Source organism: Myodes glareolus, chromosome 4 (genome assembly GCF_982192425.1).
Source record: "Myodes glareolus chromosome 4, mMyoGla1.1, whole genome shotgun sequence".
NCBI lineage: Eukaryota > Metazoa > Chordata > Mammalia > Rodentia > Cricetidae > Myodes > Myodes glareolus.
Window position 1 is genome coordinate 42,901,424 of NC_142029.1, and position 18,055 is coordinate 42,919,478.

The 18,055-nt window shown below is 40.9% G+C and overlaps 1 protein-coding gene across 1 annotated transcript in view; it reads right to left on the bottom strand.

The window, feature by feature from the left end:
- Positions 1 to 2,068: 2,068 nt before the first annotated feature.
- Positions 2,069 to 18,055, bottom strand: part of Elovl4 (ELOVL fatty acid elongase 4) — a 32,216-nt gene continuing 16,229 nt past the window's right edge. The window contains exons 2-6 of the mRNA XM_048435755.3: positions 13,241 to 13,428; positions 11,475 to 11,555; positions 8,409 to 8,580; positions 6,645 to 6,772; positions 2,069 to 4,164 (exon numbers count right to left, since the gene is read on the bottom strand). Of these exons, the coding sequence (XP_048291712.2) occupies positions 3,889 to 4,164; positions 6,645 to 6,772; positions 8,409 to 8,580; positions 11,475 to 11,555; positions 13,241 to 13,428 (845 nt within the window). The 3' untranslated portion in view covers positions 2,069 to 3,888. The remainder of the gene's footprint in view (positions 4,165 to 6,644; positions 6,773 to 8,408; positions 8,581 to 11,474; positions 11,556 to 13,240; positions 13,429 to 18,055) is intronic.

Consider the following 18,055-nt stretch of genomic DNA (forward strand, 5'->3'; position numbering starts at 1 on the left):
CTCTTTTGCTCCAAGCCCCAGAATGTTTTCTTAGTGCAGAAAACATCATAATTCTTCAAGCCAGGCCACAGCTCCCCCCACCGCCACCCCTCAAATACAAATTTGAAGAGGTTACTTTCTCTTTTGTGATCATTTTCCTAATTTGAACTTAAATTAGAGAAACGCGAAAACTAGGGATGTAGTTCAAGGGTAGACATCTTGCCTAGCATGCATGAGGCCTTAGTTTGATACCCATCACTGGTATATATATATATATTTACGAAATGAAAGTATGTATGAAGAGCTAATAATCTTAACTATATAATATGCCTGTGGAATGTGTTGTCCAGGATGCCCAGATTAAGGACATCAGAACATAAGCCACAAGGTGGGGCACAACTTGTTAGCACAATGCTTCCATATCATGCAAGACTCCTCGTCCACCCACACTCCTTCATTTCCAAATAGCTAGGTAATCATTATTCTTGAAAGACTGGTTCGCAGGATCCTTTCCTCACAGGGAGGAGAGACTCGGTTAAATCGAATGTATCACAGGTGACAAAGGAGTTCTAGCCAGTTTCCCTTCACCCCCTGGCAAACACAAAGCAAGGAATTTTAAACTAAGCAGAGGAACAAAGAACCGAAAGGCGGGAGGGGAGCAGGGGAGTTCAGACGGATGAGGAGAGACTGCAAGGAGGAAAGAGCTGAAAGAACAGCTTAGCTGTGTCCAAGATATGTGTAGTAAACAGGAAACAAAGCAAAACCAGCAACACTGGTAAACTCCAGAATATTAAAAATCTGTTTGCATTTATTAGGAAAATCCCTTTATGCTGTCAGGCATAAATACAAGTGACAAACCATCTCAGCCTGTCACCATCTGCATCCTCTCTCCTGTGTAGGCCTCATTAACACAATCACCTCAGATATGGGAGACACACAGCAGCCTGGCAGGCAGCCTGGGACCTGCGGAAGGTCTAGGACAAGCCAATGGCTCTGCTAACCATGGCTTTTATATCAAGCAGAACCCAGGGGCACAAGTAAGCAACATTGCCACCAAGTGCCACCCAAGGGACAGCTATATGACTCCGTTATAATGTCTAGTTTCTTTTTTTTCTGCTCTTCAGGAGATAGAACCGGAAAATTACTGAAAGCCCTAAAAGTCTCATGACTATCCACCTGCATCAGGCTCTTAGGACTCTTTTTGAGGGCACTGTGGCTCTCGATCCCTCCCTGAGCAGCAGCCCTCGGCCACAGACAACAGAAGTTACTAGCAAGGGCCGTGACACTGGCAGAGTCCACGTTTCAAGAATGTTCAGATGCCTGGAGTGTGGAATGGAAGAATTAATGAATTAGTAATGCTGAAGCCAAAACTAGCAGCTAGTCAGTGTCTGTCAGGAAACAGATACAAGAGCACAGGAAGAAAAGAAAAAGAAAAAAGAAAAAAGCTACAGTCATTTACTGCACTTGAAAGCCGGCTGTTTCGGGTGTTTACAGTCAAGTATTTGAATGTGTAAATATTTAATGATTCCCTATTTCCTACTTAGGAAGGTATTTTCATGAAAGAAATTTTAATACAAAGGAGGTGCAAGCCTCGTTCACTGGGCGTCAGCAGCAAGGCCTATGACTGTTCTGTGATGATTCAGAAATTGCCAAAGCTATTAAGAAGGGCTGTCATTTCAGCATTTAAAGTCATCTTCCATAAACTTATAATAAAGACTAAGTGATTTAAATATGAGATTTCTAAGAGCCTCCTCAGATTTTTTTTTTAGAATGATATGTTTCATGTCTGAAAGCAAATAGCACTAGTTTTTAATTTTAAAAAAAAGTGACCATAAAAACAACTTCTTAGTTCTACTGTGCTCCTGCAATCCCAGGACTCTGGAGGCAGAGTGGGTGCAGAGTTCATAGCCGGCCTGAGCTACACAGCAGCACCCTGCCTCTAAAATAAACAAATGAATACATACAAAAATAATAAACTGTGAACCAAAAACTCAGAGACCCAAAATCTGGTCTCATTGTTTTTCTATGTAAGAAGTTGGCAGCAGAAAATAAATTAGAACAGAAACAAATAAACTGATTAACAAAAGAATCACTTTTCCCACATCAGTAGTATATTTATTGTGCTGAAATCTGAGAGCAGGGAATGAAGGGGTCTGGGAAGCCAGTACAGAATGTTCACAAAGATTCACACATCTCTAGTCATTACACACTGGCGAGAAACAAAGTGTTGAGCCTCGTAGACCGCACTGTTACTCTATGTGTTGCCATCCTTCTGCAATGTTCATGACTGCATGCCTTTGGGGAAAATGTAATCTCAATGCACAATAAATATAGTTTACAAAATATTCAGAAAGTCTGTACACACAGCAGACATCCTACACATGCAGTTTTGACAAGTTGGAAGGTTTAGAAATATTCATGCGATTTTCTGTCACATTTTTTCTTTCCATATGATCCCTCTGTGACACCCCAACAAATTAATCTATATAAAAACAATGTGGAACAACGTCTCTTCCGCAGCTTTTCAGCTGTTCACTTCTATTTCATGAAATCTGTCTTTTTTCCAGTTGTTTGTTTCTGTTACGTCTTTTGTAAACACCGAATTTGACTTGAGAGACCCGGCTCGGCCTCCCATTTCTCTCATCTTGCATTAACAAGTAACACCTTGTAACAGCAAGCACTGAAGGACGGATCATTAGCACCAAGGAGCCAAGGTATTGCACCAAAATGCATTTATACTTCATTTCTAGTTATAAAGAAGGTTTCTGCAATGTAGTCACAAGGGAAGTAAGCGTCGCTCAAAATCAGACACATTGAAAGAGATGGGTAACATCGCAGAAACGCTTGGTGTGTGCTATTCGCAAATGAAATAATATAATAAACAAAAAAAGCAAGTTTGAAAGTTAAAATTAAATTTTACATTAGAGGACTCCTTGATTTTTTAAGTAAAATTTATTTCATTTTGTTGTATTTAAATGTTCCTTCCAACAGAAGAGGTAGGTGTATGTCCACATATGAAAAATCAGCAACAGCCACAAATCAAAACAAGGAAAGCCTGATAAAATCAATATATACCCTTAGAGTTCTAACTGCATGTAAATGCGACTACTGTAGATGTTACCAACAAAGACATGAGTTGTTTCAATCATTCAATAATCTTGATCCTCATAATACATTTCTGCTAACAATAGGAGTATTCAAAGGCTACCTTCTTTCCTCATCACAAAATAAAAAAAAAAATTGTTTCCCACAGTGATTTGTGCCGTAAGTCATGGTGGCCTTTGGGTCACAAGACAGGATTTTACTGTTATTCTTTCTTATTTTTACCAACACCATCATCATCATCATCAAGCCTCTAAGATTCTACAGAGATTAGCAGAGTTTTCAAATTTAATTACAGCCAAAAGGGAATATTCTGACTATGGGTGGAGAGATTTGACCACAAGGGTCAAGAAATGAATCCAAATTTAAATGTATCCACAGTCTATCTCTGGACAAGAAAATGTCAGATTTGCAACCAGTGGGGAACTAGTGATTTAGATAAAAAAAAAAATTTTCATAAAATTGTGTTTTTGCGATCATCTAAAATTCAGACTGAAGAAGGAGAGAATACAAGACAGGTGACATTTTCACCCACTCAACAGGTGAGTATGAACAGGAGGAGGGGCTCCAAGGTCACAGTGGGATTGCTTTGGTCTGGACAACATCAAGGCTAATAAAAAAAATGTTTAAAATAAAAACTTCATAAATAAAACATCTGGGTACCATTTGGAAAGGTGTGCTCAGTCTGAAGGTGCACAGACCACATCTGCCTCTCTCCCCACCCCAGACCCTCTGCTTCTGTTGCCCCTGGAAGTTTCTATGACACAGGAGTTTCCTCACTGTCAGCCAGTTAAGGCCCAGGTCAGTCTACTCTCCTTTTGGCTTTCCGTTTTTCTGGGGTTTCCCATTTTCTAGCACTAGCTGCTTTTCTGACTTGTTCACACCGTTTGCTGAAATACCATTCGTGGCCGTCTTCCCCGCTTTCGACTGCTTGGGTTCATTGTATGTCCGCGTGTAGAAGTTGAGAAAGAGGAAGATGAAACTGATTGCATAGGCGATCAGAGCCCAGTGCATCCACTTGGGGAAGGGGCAGTCGGTGTAGAGAGACAGTGCTGTGTGCCCAATGGTCACATGGAACTGGACCTGAAAAACAAAAGCAGTGGGACAGGGAACATTGAATCAGAGTAGTAAAAGGCTTCCAGTGTGGGGTGTCACAATCTCCTATACAGTGGTCATGAGCCAAAGTGTGCTACACTGTTTGAAAGGTCAAGAGTCTCTGTCTCTCCCTCCTTGAGATCAGAGCTCCAGTGCCACCTGCTTAGCATGGGCATTCTAGTGATTTCCATAGGTCTCCCACCTATCGCTGTGCTTTTGTGTTTAAAAGTGAGCTGATAGCCATCCAAAGCTGATCCTGTCTCTGTTGACTGTCTATCTCCTCATTAGACTGGATCTCCCAGCGGCAGGGCTCTGCCTTGCTCACTCATTCCTGAGTCCCTGGCACAGAATTTGGACATTTGAATACTCACTGAAGGGCATCAAAGGAGAGGGATCAAATGGCGGACAAGAGTAAAGCAATAGTATCTGTAGGATCTTTTTAAATCCCTACAGTTTAGACTTCTTTTCTTTTACTAAGCTGTCAGCAAGCAGATACATTCACTGCATGCTTTTTCGTTAAATTGTTAGGCGGGAACACAAAATAATTAGGTTCAGTGTCATTGCCATACACGTGCATCCCTGTGCGCAGCCTCCTTCTCCCCTGCCCACTGGTCTCCTCCTTCTTCTAAATATTCCTCTTCCTTGCCATGTCACAAAAGGACGTTCACTGAAACATGAACTTGAGCCCATCAAGCTGGCTCATTGCCTTTCTCTGGCAGGTAAGGGACAGGCAAGTTCACATCTGAAAGAACCCTGTTCTTTAAAAATTTATATTCCAATTAAAATCAGTAAGTGCAAAAGAAGAATCTTCTTCAATTTTTATGAATTCTCAAGAAGAGAAAATTCAAAGCATTAGAGATGCTCAAACAATAAACTTAAATTCTGGTGCACTGGTCACCGAATGGTCTGAAGCACAGGATTACAGGTTCTGTAGCATGAGTAGGGGTTACCATTTTGTAAGATCCGCATAATATTTAATTGTTTGGAGAAAAGTCAGACTCAGAAGGTCAGCATCCTATCTGATGTAATGGGCAACTATAGTTTTTTTTGTGAAAGATAGCATTACCCATATTTCTATTTCATTAAATATTAAGATAATTTGTTCCACATGCATGATCAGTTTATATTAAATTTAACAATTCCCATGGCAAAAATCCAATGTTTTAGAACTTTTGATTTCACAATGGCTCTTAGAACCTGTACCACCTAAATAGGGTGTGTATATGGGTGTGATTGAGTATGAGGTAGCTCAAAGACAGCCCGGGGCAACCCACACACAAGAGATTAAACAATTTATATGATTTGGGTCCCTTTTCGTTTTCTGGGGACCACTTGGCTCTTAGTGAGAGGATGAGTTCTACAGACCATATCAAGAGCTTCCACAAAGTCTAGAAGAAGTTTCTTGGAGCATCTCTTTGCTAATGAGTCCCTCACACCCAGCATTCCCCAAAGGTTGTGTTTCCTGTTTGGTTAGGCAGCTGTGTAGCAACTCAAGGCAGAGAGGGATATTTCTAAATGCGATCCCACTGATAAAAACTGTGTGTACACTATGATTAAAGCATATTAGAATACACTCTGAAGCCTGGAGATTAGCCACCAGCTTGGATTTGCATTTTCAGTTTGATTACAGGCCACACCCAAGTTCTGAACAGTGCTTTGATGCCTGCTCTGGGGTGCAATGAGAAGCCCTACAAGGAGGAGTAGCTGAGAACACACGAGTTCAAATCCTTGGCTCTGCTCTTCAAGCACAGAGTTTTACAGAACTAGAAAGAGCTCTCAAGCCTGTGTTGAATCCCATCCCCCACCCCTACCCTTCCTTGGCTTCGTGCTTTCTTTGCTACGTGTCTATTAGCAAGAACCAAAACATGGAGAAACTGGAAATTTATGCAAGAACAAGAAGAACAAAGAAAATAGTAAGTTAGGAAAAAGAAGTCACTCATGGGAAGTATTTTACAGTCACCTATGGATCTCTATACATACTTTGTGGCTTATTTATATTTAGCCATCCTGTTCACAGGTAGTTTTACAGACCTTCTGTCAGACAGACAGGTTCTGAAACCAATCTTTTTTTTTTTAAAGATTTATTTATTTATTATGTACACAGTGTTGTTCAGCCTCCATGTGTCCCTGCAGGCCAGAGGAGGGCACCAGATCTCATTACAGATGGTTGTGAGCCACCATGTGGTTGCTGGGAATTGAACTCAGGACCTCTGGAAGAGCAGTCAGTGATCTTAACCTCTGAGCCATCTCTCCAGCCCCCTGAAACCAATCTTTAAGGGCATTATAAAGCAAGTGGCTATTGCTAGTTCACCCAAGCCAGCCTTAATGCTGCATCTTGCTTATAAAGTAGATTTGTGATGGAAAACAATCAAAACACCTTGGCACTCTACGATTAATAAACTTCAAATATTTTAACTATTTTGGCTTGGGCAACAACCAGAAGTAACTTCTCCAAACATTTAACTCACCAGCTGCAGCATGGTCAGGTATCGCTTCCACCAAAGATATTTCTGGATCCAGGGACCAAATGCAGTCAGCCCATAGTAGGAGTACATGATCACGTGGATGAAAGAATTCATCTGGGCCCCAAAAAACGCTGTTGAGAAATGAGAGGCAAGGTTAAGAAAAGTGATACTGGGCAGTGACGTCACTGGGAAGGAAAGCGAATCAATCTACAGCACCTTCTGGTTTAGTCTCAAATCTAAGTTCAGTGATGCTACAGGGAAAGCTTTGCAAATTAAGCTTGATATTTTTCACCATTTAGCTATGAGGGTTTTTTTAAAGACATATAAATAAAAATGTGTATTGCTAAAATTCAAAGGGTTTTTGAAGCAGTAAATTCTCAAATGGGATACTCCGGCAAGCTTCAACAAACAGAAAATGACTGCTGCCCACTACCCTCCTCTATTTTAATCCTACCTAGCAGTAATTCCTTGGAAAGAGGCTATGGTGCTTTTAAGTGTTTATGGAGACTTGTAATACATTACATTACAGTCTCTAGAGATAGCAATGTGCACACCAGTGCCAAAATAAAACTCTCTTAGGTTTCTACGTAGCTTTAAACATGACAACATTACATACATTGAGTGATGAATCCATTTAGTTTGCACAGATCTAGCAATATTCTACTTAGTCAAATGCAACAGAACTTATTCTCTTTAGAATATTAAGTAAGTGTATACACGGCGATGCACTTTGCCGTGATGTGAGCTGTGGGGTCAGTTTATACTTACTAATTTTCCTTGAAACTCTGAGTTTTGCTTCAAATTTCCTAGTAATTCTTAAGTGTGAAATGCTTAGGTTGCAAATAGTGACATAACGCCAGCCTGTGTCCAGAGGAAAGGGCTGTCTGCAGCTCTGCATGCACAGCACCCTGTGTCCAGAGGAAAGGGCTGTCTGCAGCTCTGCATGCACAGCACCCTGTGTCCAGAGGAAAGGGCTGTCTGCAGCTCTGCATGCACAGCACCCTGTGTCCAGAGGAAAGGGCTGTCTGCAGCTCTGCATGCACAGCATCCTGTGTCCAGAGGAAAGGGCTGTCTGCAGCTCTGCATGCACAGCACCCTGTGTCCAGAGGAAAGGGCTGTCTGCAGCTCTGCATGCACAGCACCCTGTGTCCAGAGGAAAGGGCTATCTGCAGCTCTGCATGCACAGCACCCTGTGTCCAGAGGAAAGGGCTGTCTGCAGCTCTGCATGCACAGCACCCTGTGTCCAGAGGAAAGGATTGTCTGCAGCTCAGCATGCACAGCACCCTGTGTCCAGAGGAAAGGATTGACTGCAGCTCAGCATGCAAACCACCCTTAGTCTACAGCCATCCGAAAGACCAGACTAGAAGCTAGACTAGATTAGACTAGAGCCATGACGTCTGATCCTCTTCAGCATTAATGAGCTGTGTCAAAGTTCACTTAAATGAGAAGCAATGAAGTCGCATAAGGTTTGTATCAGAGCAGGAGTAAGCTGAGGGCTTGGACTGAAAATGAGGCATTGTGTCTTAGTTTCTATTGGATCTGAACTGCCGATCAGTACCATTCCCCCTTCAAGTTAGTGTTGTTTTCTGGCATTTGGGCTTAGTGGTTTGTGTTCATCTTGGGGGCAAGTCTTTAGGAGCTCAGTTCTTCCCAGATGAAGAGCTGAAGTTTTAAAGAAGCGAGAGGCACATGAATGGTGATGATTAGCCATGAAACCAAGCTAAATGGCACACAAGTGGGGTTCAGAGAGGCAGGCAGGGTCCTCACCTTGGCCACCTGCCACCCACTTGATTCCGATCCACCACAGTGTGAACATGGTGCAGTGATGGTACACGTGAAGGAAAGAGACCTGGTTGTTTTTCTTCCTCAGGATGAAAAACACAGTATCCAAATACTCCACTCCTTTTGATACAAAGTACCACCATAAGGCACCAGCTATCTGTAAGAGAGGAGAGGGACATGGTCAAACACAATATTGCGTGGCCTCCACTAGGTGCTGACAAACGCAGGACATCACACACAAAATGTACAAGGTGTGCAATCATTCTGCGGCCAAGTGGGTTTGATACCTCACCATGGACCACCAGAAAACAAATCTGAGCGTTCTCGGCTTAAAGCTAAGCAGTAGCCACTGCTGAACACAGACTGCGCCGCCATCACACCACTGTGCTTTGCAGCTTGTAGAGAAACCACCGTATCTGTATACACTTTAGGGGCTCCTACAGGGCCTAGGTCTACATAACACTAGTCTCCATATATTAACAAATTTCTCCATTCCCTTTAACTGTACAACAAGGCATCTAATCACTGTAGCCTGTGTTAGTGAAATCTTTTAAATGATCAATTAAAGACAACAACAGCAACTATTTCCTAGGTCACAAATATAATCCTGTTTACACAAGGAAGTCTTTTCTCGGGCTCTAATTAAGACACCAGATGGTACAAAACGATTATGTGACATGCTGGGGGATTAAGGATCCAGCAAGGGGTGACCTCTATATATGTTTTAAATCATTCCACAAGGATCTGATTGTCATAATGTAACATTCCTATAGTAAACATTTTCTAAACATCATATATATATATATATAAACATCATATATAAAAATTAAAATATAAGTCAGTTCACAGCTTAAACGTATTTACAAATCTTTCTGTGGCAGAGGCTAAGATCCTTTCCTCAATTTATACCTGCAGCTAAGGCCTATAATGTGTTTTTGTTTGTGTGGTTTGTTTTTTTTTTTCTTTTGAAAAACAAAATTCTTTTTTAAGTGCTGGGATCATAACCGGGTTTACTTAGGGTAAGCGTTTTCTAACATTACAATTTTCAAAGCTAGAGAAAGAAAAAAGAGAAAAACCAGAAACAAACTAAAGTGTTATGTTTAACCATAACACTTAACCTGAGCAGTGCTGCTTGAAACCAGGGAATTAGCTGAAAATCTGCTTGACATCACTTAGTCTGTGTTTGATGCCCACGGTTACATCGCTGTAAGATGAGCATGGTAAACTATAGGATAAAGTCTGCTTTTTCCTCCACGTGGACCTCCAAACTAGCCCAGGTCACACGGAAGGGCATTTCTGCTTAGTTGATGATCTACACCGGCTGTCTTTGAATGGGACACGTCACAATGCGGAATGACACCTCATGGTGCATGCAGTGCACACAGAAGGACTAAACTGCTCATTCCCCACATTCTCTCTTAGATTGGGAGATGGGTAGAGACTCCAAACGCAATCGGCTCAATCATCAGAGTTTTCGCTCTTGGTAGGTTTTCATGAAAGCTCATTTTTACAGAAAGAGTGCTATTGAATTTGACTGCATGGATATCCACTCACTGAAGTGGGTGGAGTCTGTGAGTGTCAGCAGAATGGATTCACAACCAGCAGGATGGTAATTTTCCAGCTTTCCCCTAATAATATTAACAGACTGCCTTATCCAAGGGGTGTCCTCCTGGGAGAAGGGAAGTTGGGGCCTCTCTTCCCACTTTGAGCAGGAAGCCGACCCTCCACTGAGGAGATTCGTTGGCAATGTAGTTATCAGAAGAAAATCTGTTTCATATCCTGTGAATCTGAACGAAGCAACCTTGCTCATTCTCTCAGTCACACCGGGTTTTATTTTCTTAACTGTTTCTTGACATGCTGATTACCTGCCTCCCAGCCCTCACCAGAATGTAAGTGCTTAGCAGGCAGAGACTTCATCTATCTTCTTGCTTGTGTGGTCAAGGCCCTGCCACTCTATACATATAATGCAAAATACACATGCACTGAGCGAATGAAGCCAATGTGGCAAGCAAACATGTGACTTTTCATAAGCCTTTTGGTAGGGTAATTACACAGACAAGAAGTACTATGTACATTAGAACAATTTAGTTATGGTTCTTGGTGAATGTTCATATATCTACCCTAAAATTCATACTAAAAGATATTTTTCTCAATGAATATTATTACACACATATAGCTTTACTGTATACATATATAAAACATTCATAGAACAAACAAAACATGCATTTAGATAAACTGGGTTTGTTGAGTATAATTTTTATAGCAATCGTAGATACAAGAGATCATTAAATACTTAATAAATTACTATTTCTTTAACTAAAATTGAATGATAATTTTACTAATGTAGGTGACTGGGAAAACAAAAAGTAGCATTATATTAGTAGTGATCATTTTTTACAGATTTAATAAAGACCAACTTCATACCCGTACTAATTATCCTGTACCTCCTGAACCCTATATAACGAAGACATTTTCCTCAAATAAGTTAAGCCTTCTGAGTTTCTATTTTTGACACAAAAGTTTAAAAACAAAACTGGAGACAGGGTCTCACTATATAGCTCTGACTGGCCTGGTTTGTTATAGAACTGAGTTGTCCTTGAACTTATAGAGATTAGCCTTCCCCAGTGCTAGAATTAAAGGTGTACACTACTATGTCTGACAAAAATCAAAAATACTTAGCTGGGCAATGGTGGCATACACCTTTAATGTCAGCACTCGGGAGGCAGAGGCAGGCGGATCTCTGTGAGTTCGAGGCCAGCCTGGTCTACAAGAGCTAGCTCCAGGACAGGCTCCAAAGCTATAGAAAACCCCTGTCTTGAAAAAAGAATCAAAAATACTCTTTACAGTCAAATACAGAATAAAGCATTTGTAAAGTACTACATCCAATAATGTTCATTCTTACAACACCAGATAAAAGGGGGAAAGCAGAGCTTTCTCGATCCCACTCATTCAACACATTTCATTCCCATACAACACCACATCGTTTACATCCCAAGAGTCCATAAAGTCAAATTGCTGGTAGCAGTCAACAGTACTCAGTGGTATACTCACCCTGACTTCATTAACATTATTAGAATAATCCACCGTCTGGCAAATATAGCTGTATCCTGCGTTGTAGGATCCCATGAACAGCTGGGGACAAAGGGAATAACGTTGGAGTAAAGGTGTAGTGGACACAGCATTGGAAACAGTAAATTTGACACGCAATTTGAAAGCTGTTATTTTCCTTAAAAACATTTCAACTACATAAAATATTTTACGGTTATTCTTTCATTGTCTTGTGACACTGGGCATCAAACTCAGGACTCACATAAACTGGGGAAATGCTCTACCACCGGGCTCTACCCAGCCCTTGAACTGACATGTAATGTGTTACAAGTTCTAAAATTCTTGGTGCAGTAGCTTTTACTATAATTTTAATAAAGACTAAGTTGAAAAAAAAAAACCAAGCACATTGTTTTCAGAAGACATCAACTCCATCAAAGATATAATAGCTTTTCATTATTTAGAGAATAGTTTATTAGTTCCTATAATTAAACTTGCTTAGGCAAGACCTTACATATTTAGCATAGTGCACTATTCCTACAGAAACTAGAAAAATACATTTAGCGTTTCTAGACCAATATGGATGCTGATCTATACAGTGCCAACTCAGTTGAAGAAAACTTTATAGTCACTGTGCTGGCTAGTTTCATGTCAACATGACACAAGCTTGAGTCATTTGGGAAAAGGGAAAATGCCCCCACCAGTCTGCCTTGTGGGCAAACATACAGAGTACTTTTTGATTACTGGTTGACATCGGAAGGGCCCAGCTCGCTGTGGGTGGTGCCACCCCTGGGCAGTTTGTCTTGGATACTCTAAGAAAGCAGGCCGAGCAAAGCAGTGAGCAGTGTGCCCCCATGGCTTCTGCTTCAGTTCCTACCCTGACTTCCTTTTGTCCGGACTGTTGCCTGCAGAAGTAAGATGAAATAAACTCTTTGGATTCTGAAGTGAGACCTGTCCCACCTTAACTGATTCATATCTGGGTCCAAAGGGGTGTGTGCCCTGCACACTAAATGAAGGTATCCAAATAAAGCGGATGAAAGGGACTGTGAAGCTGGGGTTCTATGGGCTTAGTTGCTGTTGGTGGCTTTTCTAAAGAAGGGTTAATTTCTTAGTACCCATGCTTAGCTATCAGCTCACACAGAATTTTAGTAAGTCCCTTAGGAACGAATTCCTTCGGCTTTGGCAACTTAAAATGTGCCAATCCAGCCTGCCCGATTTTCTTTCAAAATATCCTGGAGAATTTGCTGATGTCCAGAAAAGAGTGATGATTAGCATCCACGCCTGCAAGACAGCCAACTCCTTTCAGCTCCAACACACAGCACAGTAAATTACATAAGATGGCTCAGTGTGAAACTGGTACTTCCAAGTATTTGATCAGGTATCAGGCCTGGAACTGATGAAGGCCTCTAGGTCGCTTCAACAGCTCACCAAGTGCCAATATTCCAAAAAGGCACCTCTCTTGCCTCTGATAACAGCCTTCCATGCTTGGCGGGTATCTCAGCATTTGAGAGATGAGACTATAACAGCTGGACAGCTCCCAGTGTCAAAACAGTTGCTAAGAGTATGCTGAGAACCCATGCGTGCTTCAGAGTCTCCTCTCCAATTCCTACTTCTGTTACCCAGAAATTCTAAAGGTCAAAAAGTACGCTTCGAGTAGCTAACAGCCATGCTGAGGTGCATGCTGAGGCTGCAACAGTAGTTTCAAGGGGTCTCAGTTTTAAATCCTTTCCAACAATCCCGGGGAACTATTTGATTGACAGTAATAAACCTACCTCTCTGAAGATGAAAAGGTTAAGCAAAACCATGCCAAAATTATAGATGATGAGCACTAAGCGCATTTGAAACGGCTCCCGGTCTTTCATCCACTTTGGGCCCAGCCACACGAACAGGAGATACAGGGTGCTTATGCTTAGCGTTGGCCATGGAGACTGCATCAGCGGCCAGTTTTCTACGCGTTTATCTACCGAGAGAATGAGACAGCAGGAAATTTACAAAACAAAATTTACTTAGGAACTAAAATGCCTTAATTTCATACTTGGAGTAAGAACGATGACTGTCCCATGAAAATACATGGTATATCAAACAAACACCATCAAGTCTTTCAACTAGCATTGGAAAATAAATTTCTCTACTTAGGTTACATGGTATGTTTTATAAAGAAGTGAAGAAACGGAGAAGGAATGCACTAAAAATACAGGCAACAAGCTTGAGGTGAAAGCGAAATAGGGACTTGATAGCTTTAAGATAATATTTTAAGGAAATACTCAGTTTCCGCACTAGGTATGTGAAATTTACTAGGCAGTATGGCGCAGCTCTCTATGTCCATCCCTGAAGTGAACACAAATCAGACTGATGAGGTACTGGGCAACGGGAACCATGAGATGGGATCGCTCTGGAAATGGGAGCTGCCATACAAGCATACTTGAGGAATTAAGGTAATTTCTCTACAACTCTCATGTATCATAAATGGGAACCATATTCAAGATGCTTTGCTACTTTTCCACTGATAGTATGTATCACTTTCACTGTCTATGAAAAAGCCATCTGTATGCTTCACTTCCCTTAATTCACGGGTGTTTAAATATATAGAGTGGAAAAAGTAATTTCACTTAAAGTAAATTGATTGCCTATAGTATTTAAATATGTAATCAGGAATCAATTTTATAATTTAATATTCTCAAAATATTGGTAAAACAGTGATAAAATAAGAAATTATAATGAAATAACAGATTAAGAAAAGTTCCATTTATAAATAAAGCATATTTAAGATTAAACTTTATATTTCTAGAGTCAAACAGCATCTCACTCATTTATAATCAAATATCTAATTTATGCCTAACAATACAAAATAAATTTAACATTCTATTTTCAGCATAGTTTATTTCGAATAATTAAAGAAAAAGTCTTTCAGCCAGTTCCTAGAATCCAGCCTAAACAAATTTCATGTAGTGCTAATTACAGGAACTTTTATGTAAACTGACTTGTTTACTAAAACTAATTATGTAAAATGGGTCTGCATTAGACAACTAAATACTAGAATACTGTTTTAAAATATACTAAGTAGACTGGGTGTGGCTCAGAGGTGGAGAAAAGATCTCTTTCCCTCTGTATACATACATATGCACACTAATCTATTTCTATAGATTGTCAACTGGAAATACGACAAAAAAAAACCCAAAAACATTGAGTTTTATGAACTAATCTTCCAGGTCAGGAAGAGTCATAATTACTATGGTTTCAATGAAATAACAGTTGATAAAAGTGAGAAAGGTAAGGGAGCATTTAGGCAGAAAGATTTTGACTTTGAGGCCAGTCTAGCAAATATAAGAGATATCCTGTCTCAACCAAACAAAGAAGGGGACTTCCTTCTCCAGGATCTAGAGAAGAACTGCAGTTCTCACCCCTCATCAAGGAAACTTTTCAAGAGTCAGCTGCCATTATAGAAAACAACAACAGATCAAAATACAGACGTACAGAGCCCAGTCCCAACGGAAACATCTACAACACAAACCCCAAACCAATGGCTCAGGGATCACTCAGAAGAGCGGGCAGAAAGTCCACAAGAGCTGTGAGGCTGTGTCTCCTAGAAATGTCAGAAGCTGCATAGGAAGTCTCACCAACATGGCTGCCTAAAGTGAGCTAGAACAGGATGATTCCAGGAGCCACGGGAATGTGGGCAGGGGGGAAACCCTACACAAAGGGCTACAGACAACCAAGGGATGCCGAGAGTGGGAGAACTGTCTTCCCCAGGGAAGAACACACCGATTGGTTATCCAATAGCAAACAGTCAGCTCTGAAAACATATACAAGGAGGAATACACACACCACTACCACTACCACCACCACCAACAACAACAGCAACAACAGTTAAAGAGAGAGCATGTATTTGAAAGACTGAGGAATGGGAGTACATGGGAGAGTCTGGAGGGAGGCAAAGGAAGACAGAAATGATGTCATTATAATATAACCACAAAAAAAATAAAAAACAAAAATGAAGGGAAGTAGAAAAAGACAAGATCTCTTGAGTATACTGGGAGCATGGGGATCATGGGAGAGGGTAGAAGGGGAGGGGAGAGAAAGGGAGGGGAGCAGAGAAAAATATATAGCTCAATAAAAAACAATTTAAAAATTTTTAAAGAATGTAAAGGGAAGGAAAGGTAATTACTTTAAGGAAAAACATCCATGGAAACACGGAAAACTGCAAACAGATTTTATTTTCTTCTTCACAAAAGAGGTAGGTCTACTGCTCATGGTAACTATGATTATACTAATTAAATCAAATACTACCAGGTTTAAATTAAAATATTTCAAAAACAGAGGAAACAGTAAGCCAACCAGAAGGAGGAAGAGACTAAAACTATGTTGACTCGTGTTGACATTTGTCACAGGCCATGTGACTATCATACATGCTTGTTTACGGCTTAGAATACATGTTGTCCTTCAGTGATAATTATTGTCCCATAAACACAAATTTTCTCTGCCAGAAGCCCCCATAGAAATCAGTCTAGGTCTTCAGTGCTGTGGACAAACTCCCGAAGCCTAGAGTCTTGTTCTGGGTCACAGTGGAGTTGCTGCAGGGTGCTATTTTCCACAAATGCTACGGCAAATACTGACCCATCAGCTGCAAGTCAAGAGTCAAAGCTGTGCGAATGGAACAGTCGGCACGGCAAAGAAAGAAGATGCTTCTTCTGGAGAGAGACCTTAACATCTAAGATCCTGGAGTATGGCGCACCTTTTATCTCACCACATAGAGAACTCCTACTGACTTCACAGAAAGTTCTGAGCAGTAAGTGAAAAAGAAAAAAAGAAAAAAGGGGAGGGAGGGAGGGAAGGAGAGAGAGGGAGAGAGAGAGAGAGAGAGAGAGAGAGAGAGAGAGAGAGAGAGAGAAATAAAAAAAGAGAAAAGTTCAGATGGGAAGGCTCGGTCAATAAAATCCCTGCCATGCAAGTATAAGGACATAAATTTGATCCCTAGAATTCATATCTGGTGTGGGAGAATTGTCTGTATTCTGTCAATCATGTTTTAAATAAATGCTGATTGGCCAGGCAGGAGGTGTAGGTGGGAAACCCAGACAGGAAGTGGAAATGATGCAACAAGAGCAGGAGGAATTCTAGGGAGGAAGCTGATTCCCCCACTCCTGCCCAGACCACCGAACCAGCAGGATGTGAGCTGCCCCCGCTGAAAAGGGTACTCAGCCACATGGCTAACATAGATCAGAAAAATGGGTTAATCAAGATGTGAACGTTAGCTAATAAGAAGCCTGACCTAAAGGGTCAATCAGCTTTATAACTTACAGAGTTCTTTGTGTGATTTTTCTCTGGGACTAAACAGCTGGGGGGCCAGGCAGGACAGAAAAAAAACCCAACAAACAGGCCCCCTCATGTTACATAATAGCACCCAAGTGGATAACTGCATCCACAGAAAGCCTGAGAAAGATAGGGAAAGACTAGAGTAAAACATTTCAGTTTTCATCTGAAGCAGGAAAAAAGCTGCGCTGTTTTAAAATGTTGGCTTTCTGGGCCGGCCAGCCGGCCAGCCAGGGAAAATTCGGACTCTTTCAAGCAGGCCATCCTGACTATGGAAACATTGTTGCAGCTTGCTTTCTGGCAAGGACCTTGAAAAGCCATAGGAACTTTTGAATGTTGTCTTCTCCATATTCCTTAGCAAATTAAAGACCCATGTGGTCAGAAAAAGAGAGATATACAGTAAAGAGAGATTCAAAGAGTAAGAAAACCTCTAAATGGTTTACTTTCTGTTAAAAATATATACAGGCTAAAGGTTAAAGTTCTCAAAGTAAAAAAGAGAGAGAGAGAAAGAAAGGAAGGAAGGAAGGAAGGAAGGAAGGAAGGAAGGAAGGAAGGAAGGAAGGAAGGAAGGAAGGAAGGAAGGAAGGAAGAGTAGCCTGGGAGGCAGAGACAGACGGATCTCTGGGAGTTCAAAGATAGCCTGGTCTACAGAGGGAGTTCCAGGACAAAGATATGCAGAGAACCTGTCTCAAAAAGCCAAAAGTTAAAAGTAAAAATAAAAGAAATAGAGGTTAAAATAAAGCCACGTAAAGATGGAAAATATACAGAGAATCTTGATACTGTATGCAATTATGCTCTCTTTGAATTGTTTAAGTGCTGAGGAAGGAGCAACAGCTGCTAAAAGATATTTGCGTAAAAATGATGCAGAATCAATCCAAGAAAGGTATTTTGAAAATACCTTGGCTTCAAAATTGAAGTCAAAAGGTATATTACTTTGGAGAAGAGATTTTTCTTTTGTTTCCACAGAAAACGAGAGGCTCTGGATTTATTCAGAGTTAAGAAAAATCATCTTTAACCAAGGGAGACCACCTGAGCAATCTCCGGCAGGAACAAATGGCCCAGATGTCTGAGTTCTTCATCCAGAACAGGTTCAAGACTGCTGCCTGAGATGATCAAGACTCACAGGATACTTCAGTCAGGACTTGATCATAACTCTAAATTTTCTTTAGGTCCCCATAAGATTATCAGTGCCCCCAACCAGCAGGAAGTAGCCTGGAATACTATGCTCACATTCCCAAAAAATGGACTAAAGATATTTTCCTTTGTTTTTTTAAAAAAGA